Source organism: Rhagoletis pomonella, unplaced genomic scaffold (genome assembly GCF_013731165.1).
Source record: "Rhagoletis pomonella isolate Grant_MI unplaced genomic scaffold, Rhpom_1.0 Rhpom_scaffold_05481, whole genome shotgun sequence".
NCBI lineage: Eukaryota > Metazoa > Arthropoda > Insecta > Diptera > Tephritidae > Rhagoletis > Rhagoletis pomonella.
Window position 1 is genome coordinate 1 of NW_023464020.1, and position 12,118 is coordinate 12,118.

At 36.6% G+C, this 12,118-nt stretch overlaps 1 protein-coding gene across 1 annotated transcript; it reads right to left on the minus strand.

The window, feature by feature from the left end:
* Window positions 1–584: 584 nt before the first annotated feature.
* On the minus strand, window positions 585–12,118 carry LOC118755155 (probable serine/threonine-protein kinase DDB_G0282963; the record flags this gene model as incomplete). Its single annotated transcript, XM_036490013.1, is given in 2 exon segments — window positions 585–2,201; window positions 10,562–12,118. Coding segments are annotated over 2 exon segments (2,949 nt in total), but the record flags the coding sequence as incomplete, so codon positions are not given.

Sequence of the window (12,118 nt, forward strand, 5' to 3'; positions counted from 1 at the left end):
TTATAATATTCTTATTTTTCGTCTGAAAATTATTACAAATATCAATTATGAGTGAATTATCTTCAGTAGTTACTAAAATATCGCAGTTTTCGTATTTCTGGAAATTACCGTTATATGGGAAGTGGGCGTGGTTACTGTCCGATTTCGCCCATGTTCAATACCAACCTACCTTGGATTAACAGAAACCTACATACCAAATTTCGTTGAGATATCTCAATTTTTGCTCGAGTTATCGTGTACACGGACGGACGGACAGACGGACAGACGGACGGACAGACAGACATGGCTTAATCGATTTCTCTATTCATTCTGAGCATATATGGATACATTTGTCTATATCTATCTCGATTCGTTTTGGCTGTTACAAACAACCGTTATGTGAACAAAATTAATATACCCTTGAGCACAAGTGCGCTCGGGTATAAATCTACGTACATATATACGAAAGGCAAATTTATCTGTTTAAAAGAACCCAACTAATATTTCCTGCAAACACACATCGATTTACATCTTTTTGCTTAATTTTTATCTCGATTCCGACACAGAATTGTTTTGGTACAAAATTATGCGAAAAAGCTGTCAATTTGTTCCTCGTTTGTTTTTAGGCATGCCATTTTTACGAATTTCGAAGGTACGATTCGGATTGCAGTATACCATTTCTACGATTCGTGGCAAAATCCGAATACGAAAGTGTTGCAGAATACAGAATAGGGGTGATAAATTTCGCTTTGGTGTAAGAAAGGTCGTTCTTCCTCTAAACGAGGAATTCGTATGCACAGGAGCAACGCTAATGCATGTACATTCTATACTTACGCATTTTTCTTTGGATTCGTTGGCAGCGTGTGCGAAATTCGATAATATGCCTGCTCCTGTTCTTCCTTATTGTCATCCATCGATTTACGTTGCAGTGTCATTGTCTCCTGCGGCGTTGACTCTACTTCCTCAGCATTCAAATAATATTTAGCGCTCTGCGCTATTTTACAATTCTCACACTCACTCAAGTAATCGTCATCCAAACTGGTGTCGTTCGGTAGAAAATGCTCCTTCGGATTTAGGCAATTTTTAGAGGTGGTACAGACGGGTAAATGTTTGGCAGATGATAAAGTATTGCCATCAACAACGTGGGAATTAAATTGTGTTGTTGCATTTGCTGTTGTAGTGGTTGTAATTGCATTTGTGTTTGTTTTGGCATGATGACTAGTATACTGTTGTGGATAGGCGGGCATACTACATTGCGATACCGACACTGACACTGCTGCCAAGGTAGACGGTGTGCTGTTGGAAGGTGATGGCTGGTTGTTCATATTATTGCTGTTGGTGTTGCTGCCGCTGCAGCCTTGCTGCTTTTTGGTACGCAATATCTTTGGCAATGTAGTGCTACGTCCGCTTCCTCCTCCGTTCTTTGACGACGTTTCGTGCTTGCTGCTCGTGCCACTATTTTGACTCAAAGCATTACTGCCACCACAGCCATTGTTGTTCTCATAGAGATCGACTTCCCCACCACCAATGGGTATACTGATCACTGAAGGCACCTTGCTTACCACACTGGTAATAGTACTATTCAGCGAAACTTTTCCACTAATGTGTTTTGGCAGTGTATAGGTCACGTGGCTATTTTGCAGCGGGTAAAAGGTGCTTGAGTTTATTTTGCTGGACTTCTCTGAAGAATGTGAGACCGAGCCGACGGTGTTGCTGGGAGTGACTCCGCCGGTGCCACTACTGCTGTGGGTCGCTGTGCCGCCAGCGCTTTTCGTTATCACCGGGGATAGTGGCAAAGTGAGTGATGGCGGCGAATTTTTATTGCTACTGCTGGTGTTAATGCCGATGCTGCTTATAGGATCTAGATTATTATGATGATCCTTACGCGACGAATATGCCGCCGTAGAAGTTGTTGGTTTACTGAGGGAGCTAATCGTCTGCACGGCAGTACAGCTCGAGGAGACAGTGGCAGTTGCAGTAGTGGTGGGCGTAGTAGCAGCAACAGCAGCACATACATTCGATGGTTTGGTGGTCGTGGTCATAATGCTATGATTGTTGCTTGTCGAAGATTTTAAATTCGTTAGAGATTTGTGAAGTTTCGGTGGTAGTATTGGATTTGTATCGTTGGTTTGTTGTTGTTGATGGTGCTGATGGTGTGGTTGTTGTTGCGAATGTATGGTGTTGAAGTGTTGCGGTTGGGGAAAGTTCAAGTAAGCGTCGACCTAGTTGCAGTAAACGAGTTTAAAACAAAAAAAAAACATATTTATTAATAAATAATTAAATGCGAAAATTACCAACACAACTAAGTAAATTGAAGACAAAGACGACATGAAATTACAAAAGCTTGCTAAAATATTTCGAACACTTATATTTAATACCATCTACCTGCAAATTTCATCAAAATGAAGCCACAGCTGACTTAATTGTCAGCCTTGGTAATAATGTGAGCTACATATATGAGTCGCTTGAATGTATAATAGAAGCGATTTTTGATGTTAAAATAAATTGTATGGACGACCGTTAAACCCGAGACGAGTTAAGCACGCGGGTCTAAATTTTATTCAAATTGCAGATAGAGGGTATTGAATATAAACTCTCGACATACATATATGTACATTAGACGGCATCACTCCATTGGAACTATGAAATCTATAATATTTTCAGACTTGCACCAAAATATTTCGGAAAAATATTAAGATTTACGTGAGCTGGACCGATTAAAAGTACCTCCAAAAAGTGAGATTTTTATCATTCAAAATAGTTTTTTGAGGTATTTAAAAAAAATCACCTCACATGGCAAACAGTTTAAGCATAGAAAATTTGCATTAAAATATTAAAAACAATCAACAGAATCCTAATAATGAAATTTTTGATGCATTTTGGACTTTTTTCAAAAATAGGTTTTTGAAAAACTTAAATAACTCCGCCAAAACTTCACCGATTTAAACTTATAGGATATCATTGCAAAGGTATTTTCTCATTTTTTTTTTTTTGCAAATAATTTAATTCAAAGTATGAAAGATAAACAAGCGTCGTTCCAAGTTTAATTAATACGGCGTTTCCACGATTCACAATTCGCCCTCTCATTCGTAACTCGCTCTCCCATTCGTCATTCGCCTTGCCAACTATCTTCCGAATTACTTAATTCGTCATACAAAATTTTGAGAGCGATTAACCTCATTTATATATAATTCAGATCGAATTACCATGCGGATGACGAACGAATCGGTGCCTTCTCTAATATTTATCGGAAATATATCGAAGTTTTCACCGACCTGGTCCCATTTGCTGGCACTTTTTCTAGTTATAGAATAATATTAATAAAATATTGTCTATATAAATTAAAATTGTTGATGATAACTTAAAGCTTAGCTCCATCTTCGATATTTGCAGTACACAAAAATAATAACAAATAGCGAAGAAAAGAGAAAAAAAACTAGAACTGCCAAACGAATTGCTAATGTGTGCCATGGAGACAGGGTAATTCACGAATTAGATGTGTTAATATTTGAAAAAATAAAAATTGGACATGAATGCGTTTGTTTGGAAAAAAATAAAAAGGGTGAGAAAATACCTTCCAGTTATACCTTATAAGTGTAAATCGGTATAGTTTTGGTCCAGTTATTTATATTTTTCTTAAACCAATTTTTGAAAAAAAGAAAGAAACAGCATAAAAAATCTAATTATTAAGGTTCCGTTGAACTTTTTTTAATTTTTTAAGCTTAAATCTTTTAAGAAAATATTTTTTTTAATTTATAAGAAAACTACATTTTTTGAGGTATTTTTAAATTGGTCCAGCTCACGTAAATCTTAATATTTTTTCGAAATATTATTGTGCAGGTCTTCATCGAAATCGAAACTTTTTTCGTGATGAAGTGCAATGTACATAAGGAATACTTCTATACTGCTAGTGCATTCAAAGTACATTCCCCAAAACTTCAGTGTCGGTACACAGTGACTCAAACTTGTTGACTTTTTATAAATATCCTTCAAACTTCAACCAAGAACATATAAATCACAGTTTCAAAATTCAGTGTCGATACACAGTTACTCAAACTTTTTGATTTTTTAAAAAAGATGTTCGCAATGTGTTTCAAGCAATTTTTTTTTCTATAATTCCCTCACATGATACAAAAAAGAACGTAGTTTCAATAAACAACTTTTGACGGATAATACAATTTTTTGAAGTTTCATAAATTGTGAGTATTATCAACAGCCTTGCCACTTTGATAATATAAAGGCAATAAATCGGAGAATTTTCTTTCGCATATTTATACCAATGTAATAATATTTCAAATCAAAAACCATTATCAGTGCTTGGTATTTTTTTACTTACGTAGCTCGCACTATTTTTGTTAAAGCTATATAAAATATAAACTATTAAAGAAGACTTCATTGTAATTGTTCTTTTTATTTTATAATAAAAACCACGCGCGCATTATTTTGTTATTTTTTCTTTTTCAAATTTAGAATACAATCTTGCGATTTAAAAATCGAATTCTAAAGAATGTTCTTCCCAAATAAAACCTTTTTATATTTTGGCTCAAATTTAATTTTAAATTTCTCATCAGATTTTGAAAAAAAATTAGGCCATGTGATTACCGTATCGCCATTAACTTTCACAAATGTTTAAATTATAATACAAATCCGCGTATGTATTATGTATTTAAAAATGGTACTCTTTTTTACAAAGAAATCGCATTTCAGGACGAATGAATAAGGCTTGAGCCAAGAGCTTGTGTGCGCAAATCCAATTTTTGGCAAAAAATATCAGTTACGCGGTTTTGCACAACGACGATACGCGGTTTTGTACTTTAAACGACAATACGTAAGTATGTATACACTTTCTTCATGCGTTCTGAAACCTAATCGTCAACCCGGCATAATTTTCAAGTCCATAAAATAAAATCTTCTGCTTAAAAATAAAATATTTCTTCTAGTGATCAGGTAGCATGAATTTGATGAAATGTCATAATTTTATTAAAAGTCAAATGGTTAACAACAACAACGAATGTCATTAAATGAAACTACCTTCTTTTTTGTATCATGATGCCGTCCAAACTTTAACCAAAAACATATAAATCACAGTTTCCAACTTTATATAAAATTTGGGAAATTTCTGTAAATTTTCATCAAAATTTCAACTTTTTAATCTAAATCTTTAGAACATTTTTGGGTATGCAATTGTATGGCCTACACAATTTAAGTCAAATGAAGTGCAAGTTTTCACCGGCTAACAAATCGCATTAATTTTGGAGATTTTTTTATTTTAACTTTGCTCACAAAACGTTTGTTTGTAACAGCCAAAACGAATCGAGATAGATACACTCAAATGTATACATAAACGCTCAGAATGAAAAAAGAAATCGATTAAACCGTGACTGTCCGTCCGTCCGTACGTCTGTGCACAAGATAACTCGAACGAACGAAGCTTGATACGTGTACTTCTTTTGAACGTAGGATGGATGGTATTCAAAATGGGCGATATTGGAGTTGGTAGTTTTCAGAAATACGAAAACTGCGATATTTTAATCACTAAATACTACAGCTTATGCACACAAAATTTATATTTTAAATAGTATTTAGACGGAAAATAAGAATATTATAAAGTTTTGGAAAAACTTGGCGTAGCCCCACCCACTTATGAATACATATGTATTGGCGATTCCAGCGAAAAGTCTACAGCGTAAAAACTTAAAAGAGGCAAAAATCAAGTTTTTGTAAATTTATGAGAAGCGCTATACCCCCAATCAGCAAAAAAATATCAAAAATCAACGCGAGTTCTTAGCCTTAGGAAACTTGCACTTTATTAAGCTACCATTTAATAGGCTACAAAACTGCATACTTAGAATTTTTCTAAAAAAATCTTCGTGAAAAGTTTGTTATCGTTGTAAAAATTTATTGAAATTTTCGAATATATCTACAAAGTTCAGCTGCATTTTTATAAAATACATATAAATATACATAGTAAACATACAAACAAAAGAGAAATAAGCAAAACTGGGAAAAATGTCCCTATTATTTTTCACATGATTTTAACTAAATTGTTTAGTATTAAAAGCAAGCAGATCTGAGTAATAAATATACTCCGTTTTAAGAAAAACTAAGTTTTGTAGGTTTTTAAAGACAAAATAGGATTTATTTTTTCATGGATGTGCATACACATATGTATACTCAGAAAAAGGTTTAGTTATAATTACCAAGATTTGGTTATAGTTGGATATGGCGAAATAAATATCTAGTTCACGAAAGTCTGCAATTTACTTCAGACTTCTAGTTGGGACAAATGTATATTTGTTAATAATTACAAAACGACTAGCTTGAGTGGACAATATTGTTAGTTGAATAAAATCATTGTTGCGCAAATATAAACAATGCTTTGGTTGATACAAGTTTTCAATTAATTTTGGAAATTTGCTGTAGACTTGAATCATCTAACCGTTTATTATTGGAAAAAATGTTTCAGTTTGACACAAATAAAAATTTACTCGATGGTTGTTGTGTTTACTTTCTTCTTTTATTTGCATATATTAAGCATAAAAATAAATACATATTTACATAAATAGTTACTAGTGTAAATAATACATATGAATATGGCGGTAAGAATTTTCTAAAAAGAAACGATGGAACTGGAACAGTCGTGCGAAAACCCAGGTTAATATCTGCTGGAAGTGCTGGTTTAAGTATACTGCTTTGCTTTTTCCTTCGCTAAATATATACTTTCAAATTATAATTGACATGAATTACATATCCACTGAGAAACCCCGGTTTGTATCAAACTTTATATTTTTAAATAACTATGCGCACATCGAAACAACTCGCGGCGATGGCAAAACTGAAACTGAGACAAATAAGTCTGGGCATGTCATATCTCACACTTTTCTTTCTCTATCTAGCGCAGTGATCGACATGCTATAGCTTACTGAGCGCTCTGTGACCACACGCGTGTTTCACCCATATACGAACAGCGGTAGCGGAGCAATGATTTCCACGCACACAGCCTTCTTCGTTGAATCGTTTTTATGCAATGGTCGGCATACTAGAACATTCAAACGATTCAATAAGTGGGACTGTGTACATTGCTCAGCCGGCGCTCTTCGTATGTGAAACAAACATGTGCTCAGAGAGCCCTCAGCATTCTTTAGGGGTGGCTCACAAGCATGAATATGATCCGCTCTCAAACCAAATCGTGGTTGCCTCAACTAAGATTTGGAACTATGACTAAACCATGTGTTGAAAGAAAGCGTATCTGTTGCTTTATACGTAAGCTATTTGCAAATAAAAATAATTTGCAAATACCTAACTCACTGTTTATTCGATGGGCCCGTGCCCATCTCTAATATTTACCAAACCCTTCAACTAAATTAACGATTTGGTACAACCTAGATGAATATTAGAAGCTTTCATATATTTAGTTATAATTACCAACCCATGTTAATAGTTCCCAATCCTAGGTAACAGTTCCCAAATATTGTCAAAATTCGGAAACTAAATATTTTTAGTTGTCAACACTAATCCTTTTTCTCAGTGTATGTATGTATGAGGCCATGGGAGCAGAAGAGGCCTATCCCACAATTTTTCGTTTGTACTTAAGTTACTTCTTAAAATAGTTTGAAAAACAAAAGAATGAATGAATGCTTAATGAATCCATTAATAAATTCCTCGACTATGATAGTACCATTTTTATATGAATGATAGTAAAAACTCGTAGGCGCGAATGATTTTTTTTTCTTTTGGGACACTTTTTCCGAAGAATTGAGTAGGCAAACATGTTTTTTTTTATATATTTGGCCACCATTTTTTAAAGTCCAAAAGATCTTCAGTGTTCAGCTCTTTAGCTGTAAATGCTGAGCTGGAGCTCGAAACCAAACTAGTGTGTTGTTGAGTGCATTGATAAGCCCAATATCCTGGAGGAGTACAATGACATCCAACGAGAAGCAGAACGGCAGCCGCCTTGTCGCTTATAGGGCCTGGGCTTCTTTGCACTCGGACCTAGCACAAACAAGGAAGAGCTCAGGAAGGAGAGGAACAGGCTAAGAAGTTAACACTGGCGTAATACTGCAGGTCTACGCTAAGCTAAATGTTACAACCTTTCAAGGCAATAACAAACGGTGCGTGCAATAACACAAACGGAAATAACGCAAATTTTTGTTATTTCACAGTTTCATTTCTCGATGAGCAATAAGACCAACCTTTAAACTTTACAATTGAGTAATAAAGCAAAATAGTGCACATACATATGTAGGTAGTCACCCAGTTACATTTGACAAATAGTAGTACATTGTTACCTTACTTTTCGGCGCGGAGGCACCAAATATATGCACTTACCCGATCCCAACAACAACAATGCACAGTAACAAAAGAAAAATAGCAACCGGCTGACTCAGTGGAGACGGCGGGGTTGGTTGAGGGGAAACAACAAGGCAATATACAAAACACTTAGGACAAATGAAATTTAAGATCTACCCGGAATTACAGCCAACGACGGTAAAGCGATCGGCGGTAAGTGAACAGCTGTTCACGGCTTCCTCTAACTGTCATTTTGATTTGGAAATTTTCATTAAAATATTTTTTTTTTTTTTGTACGTGTATGTGTGTATTGGCTGGAAATAAAAATGGTTAAAAGCATTTGCAAACTTGTGAAAATAATAGAAATTATTAAAATCAACAATGTACCGCCCCCGCTGGGCGGTAAAAATAGAAATAGATTTAAATCAACCGAAAAACGTTGTCGGTAAAATTCCGCAATTATGTGCCATTCCGTATGTCTTCGTGAGTTTTGATTTTGACAGCGGTTAACCGTTGACCGCTTAACCGTCGTCCGCTGCAATTCTGGGTAGAGCTTTAAAGTTGGACAACAGTTGTATGAGGAAACGGCATCAACTATTAACAAGTAGCAAACTACCTACAAATATGACTATTAAGGTGAGCCGAAAAATTGTGGAACAGACTACTAAGTATTTAAACGCGACAAAACAGTACAAACGGTGTTAGGCAACTACCAATTCCAAAAACTAAACCTTGTTTTAAGGTGCACCCGAGGTGGTCCAACCAAAAGGTTACGAACTTTGAGCAATTAATGCAAAAATAATTTGCTCGCATGTACTCCATTTTAATTTCCGAAGGACAAAAAACGATGAGTCGTAAAATTATAATTTTGGATTTTATTTACAGAAATGTTCAATGTATTGTTTAAAGAGAGTCGCATTTTAACAGGTATAAGTCTGACCTTTAATTTGGTAAAAATTACGTAACGATTGAATACTATTTGTCAAAGATCTATGAAAAACCTTGACCCATCACTGGTTTTTTCCTACTTTTTTCTTTATTTGTAAAAATAACTTAAACATATAAGAAAAGGAATCGAGAATCAATTAAACTTAATTTTAAAGTCCTCGGGAGATCTTTCACATTATTTACGCACCCCCTCTCTCCACCAATGGCATATTTCCAAAAAAAATACTTGAATCGACGAGTTACCAACTAATCAGTTTAATTGCATTTGGCGCTGAACCCATTACAGTAAGTGTTTCTTTTTCAACTGTAATCAATTATCTAAATGTCCTTAAATATTCAGGTGAAGGTATTTATCATTTATTTGTTATTTTCCTATTTTTTTATCATAAAGGTTACTTTGTAGATGCTAAAGGTTATTAATAAAAAAAAAGTATGAGTCTATCAGGTCTTGAGATTAGACGGATGTTTTAGAAAATTGTATGTAGTGTTCGAATATATATTTGGATCTTTTCGCACGACTTTGCAAATATATGTAATTTTCCATATTCTTAATTTTTGATTTTCAACTTCTTTTTGCATAATTTCGCGAAAACAATTTTTCGAACAATGGAAAAATCTCACCAAACATTGAGAAAAAAGAGAATATGAACACCTATATAATTTTAAATATAACTTTTGTTTTCTGAGAGTGGAAAGCAGGAAACAAAAATTTACAAAAATTAAAATTAACATTTAATGGCTGGCCCCATATTTTTTGTGAGTTTTGCACGTTATAGTGATCCAATCCTCCCCCATATTTTATATTTAGGGTTTCCTAATAAAAGACAGAGTACAAACTAAATTTCATCAAAAGCGGATGAAATTTAATATTTCGGCCTCAAGAGTGAAGGGCGTGGCAATTATTTCATCTTTACAAATTTCATAATTCCCTATTTCTAATATTTCTACCTGCCTCCATATAGTCGAAAGACTGTGCGCTCTGTCAAAATCTGACAGCGTTGACGACACGTTATTTCGCTATGCTTCATACAAATTGTATGAGCATGAGAATTTTTTGACAGCCAGACAACACTGACGCTCTTGTGTAGGTATGACAGTAAATTTTGTCTTTTATAATGGAATTTTAACTTGACTAAAAAGAAATGTAAGTGTTGTTTACAATTTTTTAGGTTTTTAAAACCTGTTTCTATTCTGTCTATAACTATTTCCAGTTTCCCTGAGCTTAGCAAACTTTTGTCGTTCCGCACGTGTCACTTTATTATTATTGAGATCATAAATTATTACCATAAATATATGAGTATGTATGAAGATTCCCTAACGGTACCTTACCTCATCTACCACTCACCTTTCCGTTCAAATAAAATGCCGCCGCGCTACTCTCCAATTGGTGTGTACTACTATTACTGCTACCGCGACCACTACTAGCACTACGCGCACGTTCGCGCTCTCGTTCACGCTCCCTTTCTCTGTCCCGCTCCCTTTCCCGCTCACCACTGGATCGCTTTTGCACCCGTCCCAATACTATGGGCATACTCTCGTCCTGCGCCTGTGTCGGCAATACAACAACGCTGTGCGAATGATGGGCATGGTGGGCATGATGAGCTGTGTGATGGTGATGGCCTCCTACTGTGCTACCACTCAGATTTGCAGCTGTGCTATCGCCAACTTGTTTGGAAATGGTAGCAATTTTCGTTTCATAGCTGCATAGTGAGCTAGCATTATTATTGGTGTTGTTGTTTTTGTTACTAGCATTGTTACTGGTATTGGTGTTGGTACTGGTGGTATGCATTGCACGCTTCAAAGTGCCGCCAAGGCTGTTGACTTCGCTCGCAGAAGTTTGCTGTAGACTATTGGAGGATTTTGCACGTTGCGAGTAACCCAACGAAGTGGAAGTGTTGGAACGACCCGAGCTGCTGTTGCCATGCGACGAGACTAATGTCGATGACGCTGATGATGTTTGGGATGCGGCTGATGACTGACTGACGGCGTTCAATTTGCTACTCAATGCCGAAAGAAGTGCGCTACTGCTGGCACATTGTGCAGCATTGCTCAGCTGGGTAGCTGCCATATATGACATGGGCACATGTTGCACCGGACACTGACAAGTGGGTTTTTTGCTAGCCGATGATGTAGTGCCCGCATTATTACGCGTGCTATTATCTGATTTACTTTTACCAATGCCATAGGCCTCTTTGGCACTCAACGGATCGGTGAGAGCGAAGTAACGCGGTATAGTGCGGTGGTAACGGCGGGAAGAGGAGGGAGTTTTGCTACTTTGACTGCCAGGGCTGTTGGCACTGCTGCTACCGCTTTTGAGCGTTTGCGTGTGTGCATTTGTGGGCAGCGTATGAGCCCCGGCCACGGCGCTAAATGTAGTTTGTGTGATCGAGTCGCTGGTGTTGCTGGATATTGTGGCGATTTCTCCGCTCATCAATGGCAACACATCAATACTGGGCGTGGAAATGGCGCCAGCCATATGTGAACCAGCGTATTGGGAAGATGTTGGCATCGTAGTAGCAGTAAGCAATTCCATATCATTACTGCTGCCACCGATGCTGCCGCTACCACTAGGCAGTGAGTGATAACCAACGGTGGCACCGCTGATTTCTACATCAGCAACAGTCACAAATTGCTGCAGCATATCGTGTGCAACATGTGTCGCTTGAATGGGCAGTGTAGTGCGATGCTGTGAGCGGCGCTGCTGTGTTCCAGCTACAGCCGATGCCGATGTAGTGCTAGCGCTTATATTTAGATGGCAATTCTTATAGCTGCACTCATTGTTGGTCGATGATGACGATCCAACTGAAGAAGCCATGGCCTGTTGCAATGCCTGGCAAGCGACATTTGCAACAAGTTGATGATGATGCTGCTGATGCTGATTATGAAGCGATTTCCCAGTGCC